Below are 18,407 nucleotides of genomic sequence, written 5' to 3' on the forward strand. Positions count from 1 at the left end.
GTGCAGCCTGGTGGAGGGAAGGGGCTGGGCTGGGGGCGTGGTGTGCTCTGGGCTCCAGGTCCTTTGTCCTTGGGTGACTGTAAGATACCGATGTGCATAACGCGGCTGCGTTGGGACTGGGTGCTCTCGAGTGCAATAAAGCGAGAAGGACTGGCCTGTTCCCTGGCACTGTGGTCCCTCTGGGAGAGCTGCACCCAAGTACAGTGGGTTGGCTTTGTGTTCCATCCATGTCCCGTGGGGGAGAAGAGGGAGGCTGGGGCCAGAGCCCAAGGCTGGCAGCAGACAGTCTGCAGTGGGCTTGGGGTGCAGCCCCAGCAAACAACCTTGTGCTGTGTGCAACAGCCATAGTCAGGGGTCTGAGGGCAAGCACACAAGGGTTGCCATAATTTATTTGGGAGCTGCTCCCTTGTGTCCGCAGGGCCAGCACCTAAGGGTGCAGGTTGCAGGGCGCACACAGCTGTCTGTCGGCACTGGAGTGCAGACCAGACGCTCAGGTTTCTGTTGGGGTTTTTTCTGCTTTTGGGGATAGGCCTTGTAGGCCCTGGTGCTCCCCCAGTTCTAGAATGCCCATGCACAGGACGTGTGGTTGTAGTGTGCACAGCACTCCTGGAGCCACAGCACGCTCTCTGCCTGCTCAGCCCAGGATCCCGTGAAGGACAGAGTCCCATTCTGGAGCACCGAGCTGGAAGGAGAGACACAGGGTCAGGACAAGCTGCTGCCCCAGCAGCTGGGTCCTTGGGCAGGACCAGATGGCTCTGGGGCCCCTCACACCCACCTGGCAAAGAGCTGCTTACAGCAGGTGTACATGGTGTAGCTGGTCGAGCTGAAGTTGGTGGTGCTGAAGAACATGGCACAGTCACCCACCTCTGTTGGCACATGGAGGAGACCTGGGGGACAAGGTCTTCTGTTGGGACTTAAGAGGGACCATGGATCCAAATTCCATACCCCAAGCAAGCTGTGAGCTCTGTACCCCATGCCTGCTCACAAGTTCCACACCCTGACTATACATCCTTGCAAATCCTGTACCTGGGACTGTGCAGGCCCCACCTCACCCCCCAAGACTTCAGGGAGCTCCTTGCCATACTCCAAAAGTTGCCCTTGAAATGTTCCAGCCCAGAAGAGGATGAGGGCCCCAGGAGAGCTGTTGAGCTTGGGCTGCCCTTGGCAGAGCCATGAGGGGAGAGCAGGGTTTGAAGGCTCTGGCAGAGCCATGGGGAGACAGGCCAGCCACCTCCATCCCTGAATGCTGCATTTATGGGGTCTTCAGCCCTGTGCCCGCCCCTCCCTGGATCTCCCTGGCCCTGGTGCCAGTGGGCAGAGACCTACCTGCCAGGCAGGCATTGAGCATGGAGACACACATGCCAGTGAGCAGGGCCCGCAGCACCACGGAGGCAAAGTCACCCTTGCGCTGGGGCGCCATGGAAGCTGTGGGGGCAGAACAGATGGGGGGGTCAGTCAGATCCTTGCTCCTGCTCTACACCTAATTGGGGACAGATGGGGACATCATGAAAGCCTCCTCAGTCCTGCCCACCCCAGCTCCTGCTGTCTGGAGGATGTGGTGATCCCAGCCAGCACCCAGTCTGCTGTCTGTCCGTCCTGGCAGCGCTCTGTGCTCACCCTGCACCCATGGGTGATCCACCAGAGCCCTGAGCACTCCCAGCACTGGAGTCTCTCTGCTCTTTCCCCTGTGGCTGGGTGATACCCAGGCTTGGTGTGCTCTTGCCCATGGGTACAGTGCAAAATCATCCTGGTTGCCTCATGCAAATCCTGTATATGGCAGACACCAAACATGGAGGCTTGAGGATAGCAAATTCCTTCTGCCTCAGCTGAGCTCTTGCTCCCTGACCCAGGACCCCACTCCCAGAGTGCCCAGGCACTCAGGATGTCAGTCACACTCACACAGGGCTCCCAGCATGATGCCAATGGAGCTGAAGTTGGCGAATCCACAGAGGGCAAAGGTGGTGATGCTCTCGGCTCGCTCCTGGAGGGCACAGCAGCAGGAGATAGTCATGTCTGCCCTGGAGCAGCCCCTGCTGAGCACCACATTGGAGCTCCCAGATAGACATGATAGAGAGAAGTCCCCCACCCCAATCCCTTCTCTGTCAGCTGTTTCTGGGAGCAAGGATGAAGGCTCTTCCTGGAAGAGGCTGGGCTAGGGGGACAAGGGTCCCTGTAGCACCATGATCAAGGAGCAGGATAAATGGGAAGGGGCTTCACTGACTCTTTCCTCCCACACCCAGCCATTAGCAAAGATCCAAGTCTAACTGGACATAAGTGCCCACCCATTCCCAGCTCCATCATCCTTGGTTCAATGATCTTAGAGGACTTTTCCAAACTCAATGGTTCTATGATCCTCTGCCTGCCCACCGCCCTGCCTAGCCAAGTGCCATGCCCCATTCCAGCTGGCTCTATCCCTGCCCTGTGCCTGGCAGGGTGGCAGGTGCCCTCACAGATATCCACTGCTTCCGGCTCCCGTCCCACTCCTCCAGGCCCATCAGGCGGTTCTTCTTGTACGTGGCCAGCTGCTGGTACGCCACAAACTCGTTCAGGAAGATCTTGATCCCCAGGAGCTCAGCCACCACCGGTGAGTCTGCCCAGTCTGCCCCCATGAGAAAGGCCAAAGGCATGAGGACATAGGAGCAGATCACCTGGGAAAAGCATCCCAGAAGGGAATGACTCAGAGCTGACCTGCACGGCCGCCAGATTGGACATCTGCTGCCAGCGTTTGCCAAGAACACAGCAAGGGTCTCAGCAGCTCACTGAGGCAGCGGGCAGAGGTGGGGATGGGTGGGGGATGCAGGATCTGCCGGCTCTTGGGGATACCTGGAAGGTAAGTCCCTCAATGTCTACCATCTCCCCGAACCAGCGCAGGGCAGCGTTGATGAACTCCAGCACGGCCAGGAAGGCGATGAGGTTGGCCGCAATGTTGGCCACGAGCCCCACGGAGTTGGCAGCCCCACTGCTAGCAGCTTCCAAGATGTTCTGCTCTTCCCTGCATGGAAAAAGACCCCAATGTACTCATCTGGCTGGGCATCCCCCATGCCAGGTCAGCGCCCACTCCATGGTTGTGCGCACACCACAGGCTCTCCCAGCCCTGTGTGCCCCAAAGTGCCACCACAGTTTCCCTGCAGGACACGGACACGTGCAGCCCCACTCCAGCCCCTCTGCTCACACTCACCCTCGGGAGATGCGGATGCTTGCTCTGCCCTTGAACTTGGACTCCTCCACTTCAGGGTAGACGAGTTTGGCCATGCCGAGGGCACAGGGCGCAGCCATCACAGAAGCTGCAATCAGTGATGCTGCATCAATCTGCAACGTGCACACCAGAGGCATAGGCACCTCTGCGCAGGGCTGTGCCCCATGGCCTGCCACCCCAGGGCATTCCAGCACGTGCCTGGCATCAGCCAGTGACACTCGAGCAGTTCAGGGCTCTCCACTTGCTGAAGGTGGGAGAATTGGCCCTTTTCCCATCTAAGCAGGCGTGCACGTGGGGCAGCTTGCCTGCATGGAGGCGATTGCTGGAGCTGCAGTGATTGTAGCCTTGGTGACATGAATCTCTCCTGCTGTTTGACTTAATCATAATGGTTTTTGTCCCTTCCTTGTCCCTTTTTATTGCTATCAGAGCAATATGTTGAATAACACTGTTACCTTCTACCTGCTGACGAAGGGCCAAGCTCCCAGCCTCACCCCTCCCCTGGCAATGTCTCATTTCTCTGACCTTCCACCTTTGGTTCTCCATTTAAGGACACTAATTAATGTTTAAATAGCAGGAGCTCAGGCAGCAGGTTAAGGGAAAGGTTTGTTCGGAGCACTGATGAACTGGAGAGGGCATCCCTGGAGGCTTGGTGCCAGACGTGCCCAGGCAATGCTGGAGGAGCAGGGATTCTTCCCTTGGGAGAAGAGGAGGGGGCTGGGTATTGCTGTTTCTGTTTAAAAGGGGCTTGGAGGGGAGACACTGCTCAGTGACAGCCAGTGAAAAGGTGAGAATCACAGACACAGTTTCAGTTGAATATAAGGAAAAGTTGTTTCTTGTGTCTGAGGCACCTGTGGGGGAAACCAGAGAGGCTGGGGGAATTTCGATCCATAGGATGTTCACCACCAACCTGGACAAGGTCCTGGGCATCCCCTCAGTTGCCATAACCTCAGCTGGCAGGAGGGTGGGTCAGACACCCCCCACCAGAGGGTCTTTCCAAGCTATATTATCCCGTGGTTCTGTGGGATTTGCTCTGCTTGCTGTGCAGGGACACAGGGTAAGGGTCCCATAGCACTGCCTTCTACCTGGCAGGGCTCCAGGGCTCTGGCCAGGCCAGCAAAGGTGGGGTTGGATCAGGTGTCTTTGGGACAAGGTGGATCTGGACACCCTGCTCTCATCCTGCTTAGGGAAGGGACCATGAGGCACCTGCTGGGGGTCTTCCCTCATCCCCAAGTCCAGGGCAGTTCTTGCATGTCAGTACCCTGTGGCAGGGAGCATGTGGATCCAGCTGCTCGTGCACTCACCCCAAAGGATATGTAGGCACCCATCACGCTGCCTGCGATGGTGGAGAAGCCACCAGTCATCACAGCATGGATTTCTGACAGGGTCATGTCTGCGAGGTACGGGCGGATGAGCAGCGGCGCTTCGCCCTGTGGAGGAGGAGGAGAAAACCCTGCTGTCCTCAGGATGGGGCCACACAGGGCCACAGGTCTCATAGGGAGGGAGAAGACCCTTTCTCCAGGGCAGGCTCAGCTGCAAGCACTGAGGAGCTGGATCTGCTGCCAGACCAGGACCTTACCTGTCCCACAAAAATGTTCCCTGCCACGCTGAGAGTCTCAGTGGCAGTGGTGGCCATTGAGACTTGAAGCACCCAGGAGATCTGGGGAAAGACAAGGCCACTGTGTTGACAGAGGCTCCAGGCACCCTGCCACCATACCCACAAAGCCAGGCACTGTTTGGCCCCTGCATGGAGGTGATCCTGGGAAGCACCCCAGACCAGGAGGAAACATCAGCTCTAGGGTTCAGGTTTTTAAGCTTTCTGAGAAGGACATGCTAGAAAGACAGGGGTTGTGTCTATCCTTTTAAGCAGGACAAATCACCCCAAATTAGCACCATAATTTTCCTAGGACATCTCTCAGCTGACCATAGTAAACAGAGAAGCCAACAGGTTCTTCTCCTTCCCACTGCCATCCCAGATAAGGAGTGAGGCCCTACCTTGAGAATAACCCACTGCATGACACCGAGGTAGTAGAGGATGGACATCACACAGCTGAAGAAAACAATGATGGGCAGGCTCTGCAGGCAAGGCACAGGGTTAAAGGAGAGCTGAGCCACACATCCCAGCACCCATGGGCACCAGGCTGGGCATGGTGTGGTACTGCACAGCCAGCCCACACTGCTGGGGTGCCACAACACCCAGCCAGGCTGGCAGGAGGGACAGGGACCAGTGCAAATCCTCCATGGCACTGAGGAAGTCCACAGGTGGATACACAGCTGAGGGAGATCCATCTCTGAGATGGTTGAGCTCTACCACAGCAGATCTGGCTGCATTTAGCTCTGTGCTCTCACGGACCCAACAAAGAGGCAGACCAGAAGAAAACCTCCCCCATGCCCCATGCCCCATGCCCCATTCCCCATTCCTTGACTGACCTGGAAGGCAAAGACTTCTTCAATGAGTGTGTTCCCAAAGACAAAGCTGGAGCCAGCTGTGGTGTAGCCCAGGAAGTACTGCAAGGGAAGAAGTTACACTCTAGGACAGAGAACTCCATCAGGTCCTTCCCTGATATCTCATTCTGCCTAATGAGGGCCTGTGCCCCAGTCCCACAGCTCACTTCACTGCACACCAGAGAATGACCCTCTGAGACCTAAGATAGAGATCCTGGTGGGCTGTCCCAAAGGCACAGGGCCCTGCTACAGCCTGGAAGGGAGAGCACAGCGAGGGCTCTGGGCTGCTGCAGAAAACCAGGGAAGAGTTGGGTGCCCTCCAGTCCCGAGCACGCAATCCCTGCCATGTCCCCTCCCCATGCCACACTCTGCTTTTCCTGTTAATCTCAGGGTACAGGCACAGGATGGGATGAGTAGATGCAGTACCTGGACCTGGTCTCCCAGCCACTGGAAAGCTTGGGTGCCAGGAGTCGTTCGGAGGACAAAGAGTCCAAGTAAGAACTCCAAACCAAGACCCCAGAAAACGGCTCTCCAGGACACCTGGGGACAAAAAACAGAACAGGAGCTGAAATGTTTTCAAGGCCTACAGGCTTCCTCCTCTGGTTTTCAGCTGCTGCAACAGCAGCACATGACAAACACCACACACTGCCCCAGGGTGAAGGTCATGGGGAGACCAATAAAGTGGTACAGAAACCAACAAATGTGGGTTGGTGACAGAGCCAGAAATGAGTTGGTGAGACTCTGGAACTGGCTGGAACATAACCTGCCAGGCTGACCCAGGATACAAGCACAAAGACCTTATGATGATTGGTAGCACAGACCTGCTAGATTGAAACTGTTTGTTCAATAACCCTTTGGAGGAGCAGGATGGGGAGACTGCCCAAAGCATTGCAGCAGTTTGGGCTGAAAGCCAGCAGGATTTCAGTCACTTCTGACCCAGGCTCCCAAGGCACCCGAAGCCCAGGTGTGGGTCAGGTGCTGGGTTTCTGGGTCTCACCCACTGTGAGGGACATGGCAGAAAACAGGACAGAGGCATGCAGGGGAGCCCTGGGTTGGGAAATGGGAAGGAGAGCAATGGGACGAAGAGCAGTGAGGTGGCTTTGGGGTCTATCCACCCAACCAGCTCAGCTCCTCAGGCTGCACCCAGCTCTGCCCAGCTCTGCTGGGCTTCTGCTTCCTCCAGAGAAGGGGATACCAGGGGGAACAAAGAGCTTCTCCAGTGCTGGGTGTTCACCTCCTGCAAGGGGCCTGATGGTCAGTCACACCTGAAACACGTACCGCACCGTGGTGCTTGGAGCAGGCAAACAGGAACAGCACCAAAAAGCAGAAACCACCTAATGAGATGAGCTGCTCTGGGTTTCTGCCAGTGTCCAAAGCCAGCCACACAATCAGGCCTGCCAGGAGGGCCACCCACAGGAGCCTGCAGAGGAAACCCCAGACAGTCAGCAAGATGATGTCCCCACAGGGAGAGAAGCTCATGAAGGGCAGGAGCCCACTGTGATGGAATTGCCACTGTAAGGTCCATGTATCTGCAGAACCTGGGGCTCAGGCACAAGTGAGGCTGTGAACAGCCATCACTACTGAGGCAGAGCACACAGACATCTCTGCAAAGCTTTTAAGTGGTCCCCAGGCTGGGCCATGCTCACCATTTGCCAGGTGCCAGCATGGCACATGCAGAGCCATGGGAGGGAACCCAGGTGCTGGGAGGGATCTGGCCCTTCCTTCTCCTGACTCACCATTTCAGCCACGGCCAGGCCTTTTGGAAGCACTTCCCAACGGGGCGGAGGAGCAGCAGAACCTTTGCCCCACAGTGCTTCTGGAAGACCTCCCAGCAGATGAAGAAGACAACCACAGCAGTTATCACCACCAAGGCGAGGGCTCGCTGGAAGTTGAGGTAACAGGCCGCAATGAAGTAGCACAGGTAGGCTGGAGAAGGCACATTGGGAGTCAGAAACATCAGGGCTGTAGGATCACAGGTTCATAACTCACTGGGGCCAACCACAAGGTTCATTTCCTCCCAATGTCCTTCCCTGGCCACCCTTGAGGATCCCATCTTTGTGTGAGGAGAGCTTAAGAGCACCACCCCAGCAGGGAGCAGAAGGAGCACAGTAAACCCTTTGGGCAGGTGGAGAAAGGGCAGGGGGACAATGAGGTGAATGAAGCTAGAACTGGGCAGCAGTGGTGGGGTGAGGAGGGGGCAGTGAGGCTGCTGGGAATGGATACAACCTCCACACACTGGACAGTGTTCAGTCAGTGGAGTCTGGAGGCACAGCCAGCCAAAGGGGTGGGGATGGGGAGTCTCAGTCCTCACCTACTGCAAGGAGCCCCAGGACAACTCTTCTCAGCACCTTGGCATGAGCCTTGCAGAAATGCTGTGCCTTGGATGCCGGCTGCAGGGCCTTCCTGGGGAGAGTCACATGCCAGAGAAAGGAGAGATGCAGAAGATGGACAGGGAAGATCAGCCCAAGCCAAACCACCCCAAGTGCACCAACCCACCAGAGCCAGCCATGAGCATGGCTCCTACTGGGCACTGCCAACAGCAGGAGGAGGTACAGGTGGGCCATGCTGAGGAACCCCAGCACGCTCACCATCACCTGCTATGGGGACAGAGACCTGCCAGTGGCACCCTACAGGGCCACACGGAGCCATCAGACACTGTCCCCACCTCAATACCACCCTACTCTGCTCCCAAACCTCTGCCAGGTTTGTCTCTGGCAGAGCTCACACATCTGTGCAGATCATCCCACCTGCAGTAGGAGGAGAATCTCCCTTTCCCTTCTCTTCTCTCCTCTTGGTTCTCACTGTGTAGACCACCACATTCCTCATAGTGTCTGTTCTCTCCCTGGAAAACATCATTAACTGAGCACTGGGAAGGGAAGGGAAGGGAAGGGAAGGGAAGGGAAGGGAAGGGAAGGGAAGGGAAGGGAAGGGAAGGGGAACTTACGTCGAAGCTGAAAGCTGGGTTGTCTGTGCCCTTATCAAGGCTGTCCAGGGTTATCTGGTTTCCTTCCATCTCCAGAAGCTCCTTTGCTTCAGTGTATATGGGAAACCCTGGGAGGGTTCGATGCTGGCTGGGGAGAGCAAAATGGGATCACCTCTGGGAAGCTCAAAGTCCCACTCTGCTTTTCAGTTTTGGGGCCCTGAGAGGAGAGCACCCCTTGCAGTCAGTGTTCAGAGCAGGTCCTGCCCCAGCACATCAAGGGACCATCCTGTGGGGTCCTCAGGCCATGGTGCTGGTGGGCTGAACTCTTTGTTCTCCTATAACTCTAGAGAGGTCTTTGCTGTGCTTCCAAGGGATTATAGGAGAGGACTGAATGCAGCAGAGAGTGCTGGTACTCCCCCTCCAAGCTGGTGACAGTGTCCACCAGCCTCTGTGAGCCTCTTTGTATTGGAATAATACCAATATAGCTGGACAGGACGTGCCTGAGCTTGTCTGGCCCTTGCTGCTGAACCAAATAGTGGCACTGTGGTGTTTTCACCTCAGAGACACTTTTGGCTGGCTGGGTGCTGCTGCTGAGCACGTGGAGGCAGGTCCAGGCACGCAGGAGCTCTGGTGGTGGTGGGATGGAGCCTCTGGCAGAGAAGCTTTATGGTGAAGGAAAGGAGTCGGTTCTGATGGAGAGTTTTGATCCAGAGCTTTCTTCTGGCCCGCAGGCCTCGGAATCCAGCAGCAGAACTCCCCAAACTGTGTGGTTGCTGGCTCTTTTAACCCCGGGAAGAGGAGGAGGGAAGGGGTAGGGAGCCACCAACCAGGTACAGGAGAGGAGGTCTTAAGGAACAAAGGACACCTGGATGGCCCAATGTCCCCCCAGGGGTAGAGAGCATCCTTTGAATCTGCCAATCACTCAAACACCCTTCTGGAATTCCAGGATTGACAGACAGTGCTGGGAGGGGTCAGGGAGGGGAAAGGAGAGGTGACTGACACACCCAGCAGGGAATTATCAGGGGAGGGACCAGGTTTCTGAAGTAAACCCTGAAATCACAACACAACACCTTTGCAAGAGGGATTTTTCAAAAAGTATCCTTCATCCTCAAAAGATCTTGGTTCAACTAAGTAAGATGAGGAAGAAGATGCTTTCATGCTGATAACACAGCGAAGGAACGAGGGGTGGGAATGATTGGTAGTTTGCATAGGGATTCGTCCTAAAAGAGAATCATACTGGGAGAACTGGTCCAGCAAACCCAGAAGAACCAGGGTTATGCCAGGGCAGGAACCCTTGGAGCATCCCATTTGGACACCCACCCGGTTCCCCTACCTGGAGAAGGACGAGGGAAGAGCAGAGAGTCGCAGGCAAGGCAGTGATTGACTGTAGAAGCACTTCTGTGTGAGGACAGAGGCAGTAAGATGTTGTCTTTGCTTTGAGGAGAATTGTAGAGCTCTGTGTGAAGAAGCAGGAGATCACAGGGTCATCACCAGTTTCTCTCAATGTCCATTGAAGGGAAAGACTCAGCCTCAAATGCGACAGGTGAAGGTGGGGAGTTTTGGAGAACATCCTCCTCATCATGGGACCTCATGGCAGCTGGTGGTGGAGTGGCCAGGGCTCCACAGGCTGGCAGAGCCACCACAGGGAACCACTGGAGTGTCCCTGGGTTCATGGCTCCTCAGCAGCAGGGCAGGACCCAGGGCCATGGTGGGAACCCAGGGCCTCCAACATCGCTGGTGCTCAGGGATGTCTCTCCAGGACCCTGGCAGAGATCAGGAGGATCCCCCTCCTCAAGTCCATCACCACTCCAAGGACACTCCCCAGTGCCCATGTGGGCTCAGTGACCCCTCTGGGATCTCACGGAGTTCCAGGACCACCCCAGGTTCCTGGCTGTGCCACCATCTCAGGCTCAGTGCCCACCAGGGCTGATGCCACCTCCTTATCCCCCACCCTGCCAGCCCCAAAATCTCTTGTTTTGGTGCAGTCTCATTGGCTGCTGTCCCCTCGGGAGCGGGACCACATGGACAGGAGATAACGAGGGAGGGAGCAGACGGGTGTCCCCAGTGCCCCCTGCATACCTGTGTCCCTGCTCACTCCTGCTCCCTGCGTCCCCCGCAGCCTCTGGAGCAGCGTGGCCGCGGCACCCCCTGCCCTGTGTCCCTCATCCCCCGAGTCCTCACACCCCCGGTGGCCTCGTGCCCTCCGTGTCCTCAGGGCTCCCCCGCGCTGGCACCGCCGTCCCCCGGCACTCACCCTCAGCCCTGCCGGCCCCGCAGCTGCCGGTCCCGTGTCCGGTTACCCATTAACAGCTCGGTCCAAAGAGCTGGGCTGGGCGCTGCGGCGCCGGGGCCGCCCGGCTCCTCCCGGGGCTCACGCCCGGCTGCCAGGAAGGGCGGGCAGGGAAGCCCAGCGGCGTGGCCGTGCAGGGCACCGTGCCATCCAAAGGAGGGGCAGCCGAGGGACTTTCCCCCTTGGCAAAACGAGCCTGCAGGAGAAATATTGAAAGTAGAAATCAAACTTTTACCGCACCCCGGGAAACGCTTTCCAAAGGAAAACAGAGTGCGCCACACGTGGCCTCCAAGGCTTCAGTGGCATGAAGCCATGTCCCCTGGTCCCTGAGAAGGACGGGGTGGAAGCCAACAAACACGTCCCCTTGCACTGTGTCCGAAACCCCCTTTTCATGCAGGATGATGGGAATCCTATGCCCAGGTTTGTGCGCTCTGCTGGTAGCTCCCGCTCTTTGTTTGCACAGGGAGCGGTGATGTGGCTCCGAGGGTGCCAAAGCGAGGTTGGCAGGAGTCAGTTCAGGCATTGGTGATTAGCGATGCCACGGGGCAGTCAGGGCACCAGGTGCCGCACGCTGCCCGTAAACAAAGCGCTCTCCGTGCCAGGCCGCGCCTTCTCCCCGAGGGTTCGGCCAATGCAATCCCGCTAGAGCTGCCCAAGGCTGGGCAGCGAGGGCGGCAGGGCGCAGGGCAGCGTGTGGGTGACAAAGGGAGAAAGCGTGAAAGCGGCGGCTGCGACGCTGGGCTGAGCGGCCTCAGCGCGCCTCGGCGAGGTCCCCCAGCCCGCATGTGGCCCTCGCAGCACACCCAGAGGCAGCCCCGGTGTGCCACTGAGAGCACACCCAGAGGCAGCCCCGCGTGTGACACAGGACAGGCAGAGCCAGCCTGGTGTGTTGTGTCACTCCCGGTTGACGCCGAGGCAGCCCCGCTGTGCCAGGGGACACCCGGCCCCGGCCCCGGCCCGGCTCCGCCGCTCCCGCCTCACCCGCACCCGGCCCCGCCCCGGCGCGCGTCAGCGCCCTCAGACACAACACCCGCCGCGCCGAGCCGCTCGCACAGAGCCCCGGTAGCGCGCCGTGATCGTATAGTGGTTAGTACTCTGCGTTGTGGCCGCAGCAACCTCGGTTCGAATCCGAGTCACGGCATCGCCCGGCGGTACCACGGCACACGGGCTCTCCTTTTTCACTTTTTTCCGTCTGCCGCCACGTGCTCTGGTTCATTGTCACGTTGCGCCAATATTTCATTTTTCTTTCTTTTTTTCTGTCGGTTGCCGGCGGGGCTGCGGGGTTGAGCTGGGCCCGGCGCGGGGGAGTCCGCTGGCGCCGGGGAGAGAAGGAGCGGAGGGACTGAAAACAAGAAAATAACATAAGATGGAAAAAAGAACATAAAAGTAGAAATAATAAATTAAATGATAAAATTAAATTTTAAAATACACGAAAATAAGAGGAGAGGAGAGGAGAGGAGAGGAGAGGAGAGGAGAGGAGAGGAGAGGAGAGGAGAGACTGAGGTACAAAGTAAGAGTAAAATTGAAATAAAAATAGAATTGAAAAATTATGTTAAAATAATATATGTATATATATATATATATATAAATTGTACCACTAGATAAAGTAAAATAAAAGTAAATATTAAAAAATAACTACATAATGAAATTTAAAATAATAGGAAATGAACTATTAAAATAAAATGAACTATTAAAATAAAATATAATAGAAAAAACGAAACGAAATATAACAATTGATAACATAAAGGTAAATAAAGAAATAAAAATTAAAAATAGAAAAGAAGAAAATTAAAGAAAATATTATTAAGCATAAGAATAAAAGAGTAAAAATTAAAAACGAAAGTGAAAATTATGTTATACAGATGAAATAGAATTAAATGAAAATAAATAAACTACTTAAAAATTGAAATAAATTTGAAATAATAAAATTAAGTTCAAAATAATAAGCGAGAACAACAAAATAAAATTATGAAATAGGCCAATGCGGCTATTGAGGGGGAAGAAGTCAAAAAGAGAGCCCGTGTGCCGTGGTACCGCCGGGCGATGCCGTGACTCGGATTCGAACCGAGGTTGCTGCGGCCACAACGCAGAGTACTAACCACTATACGATCACGGCGCGCTACCGGGGCTCTGTGCGAGCGGCTCGGCGCGGCGGGTGTTGTGTCTGAGGGCGCTGACGCGCGCCGGGGCGGGGCCGGGTGCGGGTGAGGCGGGAGCGGCGGAGCCGGGCCGGGGCCGGGGCCGGGGCCGGGTGTCCCCTGGCACAGCGGGGCTGCCTCCCCTCTGCGGGGCTGAACCGGCACTGTCGCACCGGGGCTGCCTCTGGGCGCTCCCGCTCCGCCCCCCGGGCGCAGCTCCGGGGCTCCGTCCCGTGTTCCCCGTGCGGGGCCGGGGCGCTGGTGAAGGGCCCCGGGCCGAGGCCCCGGAGCTCTCACGGCCCTCACCCACCCCCTGGCCCCAGCCCCGAGCCTCGCTCCGTGGCTGACCCCTCTGCGGCGCTCACCCCCTCACCTTTATCCTCTGCTCTCGGCCCAGCTCCCTGCTCTGACCCTGAGCCTGACCCTTCCCTCATCCCAGCCCTCCGTATCCTAGGGTAACCCCGTTCCCTCAGCTGCAACCTCACCTCTCACTCCCCTGCGTATTTCTCAGGGAGTAAAATTTCTCCCAACCACAGGATTAATGACAACTGGGCACAGAGGGATGGGAGAAAAGAGAGGGACTAAGGATTTTATGCCCCTGAAACATCTAAAGGTATCAGTCTGTGCTGGACTCCTTGTTTCCCCTGCTCGAGCACATATCGATACCTAATGGCTCTGCTCTCACTACTGCTGCTGCTTTCCTGCTCCCAGTACTAAAGGTTCTTTCATTTTCACAGATATGCAAAGAATTCCAAACACCTGGGATCAAAAAGAATTCCTGACATAAAATATTTTAGACTTATCGCAGCATGACTCATTCCTTCTAAAGAGCTGGAGCTGATCACAGAAACATCAGCTCCTTCACACAGGATGAGCTCAGCGAGTGTCATACACACACACCTCCCCTGGGAGGGGGTACAGGGAGTGGCAGGGGACTCCTACAACGCTGCTGGCCATGTCCCTGCACCCCATCCTCCTGCTGTATCTGCTGCAGCTGGAAAATCTTACATCTACAATGGTCTTCCTGAGGCTTGGGGCAAACTGGAGAAATGCCCTGTGTGCCTTGATTACTCTGTGAAGTAATTGCTCCTGCCACTCTGAGCTCATCTTGCTCACAACCAGCCCAAGAGAGCTCAGAGTGGTGGAGGAAGACAGAATGGTTTTTTGTACCTGCCCTTTGTCTATGACCACCTCGTCCTGTCCTCAGCAGTTTGCTGGTGTGCACCAGTGGTCCTTCAGCAATGCTGGGATCCTTTGCAGTGCTCTCCCATGTCAAACTGGCTGGCCAGGAGATGCTGAAGGGGTATCTGAATGATCTGAGTGTCCATGTGCTACTGTCCTGCTCCAGTCCCACCTTTCTCCCTCTCTTGACCACGTGCCAAGATCCCAGTCCGTGCCTCTAATGGGGCTGCAGGGATACTGCTTTTGTTCATCTGTGTCCAGCCCTGTCCCCATCTGTGTCCTTATGCTGGAACAAAGCAGGTGCAGTGAGATAGGTGGTTTTCCTCCCATGCCCGAGGAGTTTGACACTATCATCATCCCCTTGACTGCACTGAGGACACAAATCCAACCAACAGACCCCTGCAGGACAGATGTAGCTGAGCTGTAGAGGTGGGATCACTGCAACCTCTGAATCCCAGTTCATGAGCTTGTGAAGGGAAGAAGTCCCTGGGCTGCCTTGTGCCTGGTCTCTGGTGCCTTCCTCCACAGTGGCACCATGCCATGAGCTGGGCCATGTCCCTGGTGAAGGGATAAGCCCAGCTCCATGTTAGTCTGGACAGCTGCTGTGTTGGGCAGGGCAGGGTGGTGGGACCCACGGGAGATATTGGGGCACGCTCTGGCAGGACATGCTGTCCATGCCTGGTGGGGACAGAGGACCCAGAGAGGCACAGACAGTGACCAGGAGATTGCTCCTTGGGGATTTGCATGGGCAGGCAGAGTGGGACCCCTGAGGCTGGTGTCACCATAGCTTTATTCCAGCTCCCGGCCTGGCAGGATGCAGAGCCCATGTTTGGGTGGGTGGGTGGATGCTGGGCACTGCTCACACAGGGCACACAGTGTGGGCTCCTTGGTGGCTTGGAGGAGGAAGTGGAGCCTGTGATTTGGCTTCTTGGCAGATGTTTCTAGAATGTGGAAGTTGACAGAATTACAATGACCTCAGCTGCTGGAACAGGCATGGTTGAGATAACACTGCAGCCATCCAGGAGAGTCAGCCAAACATGGAAGTAAGCAGGGAGGTGCAAAAGGACCAGAGATAAGGTATGGGGTGTGGATGAGAAGGAGGAGGCGAGAAACTGCTGCCACCCATCGCTGGCATCGGTGCTGGCCTGTCCCAGCAACTTTCTGCTGTAGGCTGCCCTCCCCACAGAGCTGGGATGTGAGCACTCCTAAGGGAACCTTGCCTGGTTGTCAGGGCCCAAACCACCCTTTGCCACGTGCTTTTTGGTCCAGATGGTTTGAACCTGCCAGGATGAAGGAAAAGAGATGAGCTTGTGGGAGAACTGAGAGCCCCATCTGTCTGCTGGGTAACCTGATCCCTTTGGGATGCTCAGCACCCAGCCAGGATGGCTGTTCCAGGCTCTTCCCACCCTGCTCTGCCCCTCAGTGTCTTTTCTCTGAGCCCTCTGATGCCTGTGGGTTGCATTCAGTGGGATTTAAAGGTGCCTGGAATGTCAAAACACCAGTGCAGCCAGCCAGAGAGTGCTGCTGCACCCAGACATTGCCACTCTGTGGCACAAATATAAATCTTGCAGCTGGCAGAGGGACAAGGGCAATTCATCACTGCACGGCTGTCCAGGCTGCTCTGCCCCTCGAGCAGCCTCCCCAGCTGCTCCCTCACTGGGGCAGCCCCTGGTCTCCTTGCCCAGCCTCAGGAAGGCTGGTGGGAGGCAGAGGAATCCCCACCACCTCCTCTTTTTCTCACAGATTGCTAAAGCAGCCCCAGGAGCAGCGCTGGTGCTGGGGAGGCAGGATGGATCCGAGGAGGTGCTCTGTGTTTTACTGGTGATGGAAAAGCAGAGGTGCAGGCCAGTGCTGTCCTCTCTGGCTATTCAGAGGCCACTAATCCAACTTGGAAATTGCTCTGCTGTGGAAATCCCACCTTCCTTCCTAAGGAAATCAGAGCAACTCTGCCATCATGCCCAGAATCCCATAGGCGCTGCTGGGGCAGAGCTGGATGCTGGGCAGGAGCAGGGAAAGGTTCTGGGGCTGGGACAATTTGAAGGTGAAGGTTTGTGTGGGTTTTAGGAGTGAAGAACAAAACACCTGAACTGGGAGACAATTGCCATCAACCTGACCTCATACTGTCCCCACCATCCTCTTCTAGGGCCACAAAGATGCTCTGAGGGCTGGAGCCCCTCTGCTCTGACACCAGGCTGGGAGAAGTAAGGGGCTTAACCTGGAGAAGGCTCCAAGGAGACCTCAGAGCCCCTTCCAGTGCCTAAAGGGGCTCCAGGAGAGCTGGAGAGGGGCTTTGGACAAAGCCTGGAGTAACAAGACAAGGGGGAATGGCTTCCCACTGCCAGAGGGCAGGGTTAGATGGGATATTGGGAAGGAATTCTTGGCTGAGAGGGTTGTGAGGCCCTGGCACAGGTTGCCCAGAGAGGCTGTGGCTTCCCCATCCCTGGAAGTGTTCCAGGCCAGGCTGGACAGGTCTTGGAGCAATCTGGGATAGTGGAAGGTGTCCCTGCCTATGGCAGGGGGTGGATTGAGATGAGCTTTAAGGTCTCTTCTGACCCAAACCACCATTCTGTGATTGTAGCTCATGAGACATGCACTGAGGACTGAATGAGAACAACTTGAGCATCCCTTGACACGAGTGTTCAGCTGTGATGCTCTCCAGAGGCTTTATGAGCCCACGACAGCACATGAGGTGGTCCTGGTTCTTCCAAAGCCTGAACTTCAAAGGATATTTTCCAGTCTGCCAGCAAGACAACTGGAAGGGAAGGCAAACAGGATCTAACAGAAAGATTGTCTGCTTGGTTGTATTTTGACATGACCTTGCCTGGCTCCAATGCTCAGAAATGAAAGAAAATGGTACCTCAAATGTATGGAGCAGGGATTTGTCAAAGCTGTCCTGTCCAAAACCCAGGGAGCACAGCTCAGAGCAGCCTCTTGAGCTCTTCCCTGGTGTGTCCAGCATCCAGCTGAAGATGGAATGTGAGGAAAGTGTCCCAGGGGAGAAGCAGCCATCCTGCAGCCCTAAATAAATGCTGTCACATGTCTGTGTGTGCCCTGCCTGATTCCAGCTGCCAGCCCCGGCTCTCACTCTGCCTTTGTCTGTGCACAGCAGGAGCCTCCTCCAGCTGCAGGGATTTATGGCCTGCACACAGCCACCTCTTAACCCAGGCTTGTGCTGCTGAATGGGCAGAAGACAGGCCACCATGAGCTGCCAGGCAGCCTGCCAGCCCCTACCTCCCCACTTCTTGCACTCATCTCTGAATTCACCTTCATTTTCTGCCTCTCAGCCCTTTCAGAGAAATTGGGCTGGTGGCAATTGCAATTGATCCCCTCTCTGTGGGAGCAATGGCCACTGTTTTGCTCTTGTGCACTGAGCCCATCTTCCTGACAGCTGATGACAGCCCTATTAAGAGATATAAGGAGATACCAGGGTGGGTGTTGCCCACAGGCAACATAAAGCTGTCTGGAGAAGGACCCAGCTGTGAGAGCATGGCTGTGGCTGCTGGATTAATCAAACCCACCATTAACCCCTTCCCGGGGCACTGAGGTCCCCTGCCAGCCCCACAGCACAGCCCCCACCAGCACATGGCTCTGATTGAGCTGCAAATGCTCCAGCTCCTTAGTTTGCTCAGCCTCAGATCGATGAGGGCAGGCAGCTCCAATCAATTCCACTTTACCACTTGCTATTGAGTTCAGATCCATGCTCTCACAGCTGGTCCCATTTCCTTCATTCATTCAGAGGAGGGATTCAGGCATTTTATCCCAGCTGGATGCTGTTTTGTCCTTGCAGGATCAAACCCTTTGGTAAGAGCAAATAAAAGCCAAAAATGGAGGGCCAGCAATGAAAGGACTGAATTTGTGCTGTGGTTGAAGGCCCAAGAGCATCCACCTGGCTGTCAGAGTGTGGAAGTGGGTGGCTGGATGAGGCCATGCAATTTGCATGATATAACTGAGCTGTTGCCACCAAGCCAGCATCTGTCATGAGGTTTTCCTGTCATGATCCTGGTTTTGTTCCAGGAAAGCTCCTGTGTCTTGCTTCCCCTGTCCCCAGGAGACCTGAGTGGGGAGAATTCAGCTCTCTGGCACTTGAGCCCACACTCAATGATTTTGCAAATAAAACAAAAAAAAACAAACAAAAAAAAACCCACCAAAAAAATCCCCCAAAACCCCCCAAAAAACAAATCAAAGAGTTTGCATAATGACTGTTTGGAAATTTCCCTCAAACCTTGCATTTGTCAG

General features: G+C 55.7%; 1 protein-coding gene and 2 non-coding genes across 4 annotated transcripts; 1 reads left to right on the forward strand and 2 right to left on the reverse strand.

Moving 5' to 3' along the window:
• Positions 1-386: 386 nt before the first annotated feature.
• LOC139597049 (sodium/nucleoside cotransporter 1-like) lies at positions 387-10,938 on the reverse strand. Of its 2 annotated transcripts, XM_071442004.1 has the most exons (19): positions 10,816-10,938; positions 9,895-10,017; positions 8,583-8,709; positions 8,386-8,480; positions 7,950-8,041; positions 7,375-7,564; positions 6,917-7,058; positions 6,065-6,178; positions 5,624-5,701; positions 5,189-5,269; positions 4,773-4,853; positions 4,498-4,623; positions 3,179-3,309; positions 2,824-2,992; positions 2,451-2,648; positions 1,900-1,981; positions 1,327-1,425; positions 776-887; positions 387-682 (listed from the first exon to the last, which is right to left on the reverse strand). In XM_071442004.1, the coding sequence occupies exons 3-19, from the start codon at positions 8,649-8,651 to the stop codon at positions 559-561; spliced, it is 1,983 nt and encodes a 660-aa protein (XP_071298105.1). In that variant the 5' UTR covers positions 8,652-8,709; positions 9,895-10,017; positions 10,816-10,938; the 3' UTR covers positions 387-558. The 2 variants fall into 2 exon arrangements, with proteins under 2 accessions (XP_071298105.1, XP_071298104.1); XM_071442003.1 differs by lacking the exons at positions 9,895-10,017; positions 10,816-10,938 and having other exon boundaries at positions 8,583-9,414.
• Positions 10,939-11,920: 982 nt separating this feature from the next.
• TRNAH-GUG (transfer RNA histidin (anticodon GUG)) lies at positions 11,921-11,992 on the forward strand. The gene has a single exon. It is a non-coding gene; the product is annotated as a tRNA-His (tRNA).
• Positions 11,993-12,895: 903 nt separating this feature from the next.
• TRNAH-GUG (transfer RNA histidin (anticodon GUG)) lies at positions 12,896-12,967 on the reverse strand. Its single transcript has one exon. It is a non-coding gene; the product is annotated as a tRNA-His (tRNA).
• Positions 12,968-18,407: the final 5,440 nt, after the last annotated feature.

This window comes from Agelaius tricolor, unplaced genomic scaffold (genome assembly GCF_023055355.1).
Source record: "Agelaius tricolor isolate 1412-34295 unplaced genomic scaffold, bAgeTri1.0.p SCAF_16, whole genome shotgun sequence".
Lineage (NCBI taxonomy): Eukaryota > Metazoa > Chordata > Aves > Passeriformes > Icteridae > Agelaius > Agelaius tricolor.

Coding starts and splice junctions, on each gene's coding strand:
- LOC139597049 (XM_071442004.1), bottom strand. CDS start 8,651: ATGGAAGGAAACCAGATAACCCTGGACAGCCTTGATAAGGGCACAGAC. Junction 5,702..6,064: donor GGCTGGGAGACCAGGTCCAG/GTACTGCATCTA, acceptor CTTCCCTTGCAG/TACTTCCTGGGCTACACCAC. Junction 2,649..2,823: donor TTGAGGGACTTACCTTCCAG/GTATCCCCAAGA, acceptor TGCTTTTCCCAG/GTGATCTGCTCCTATGTCCT.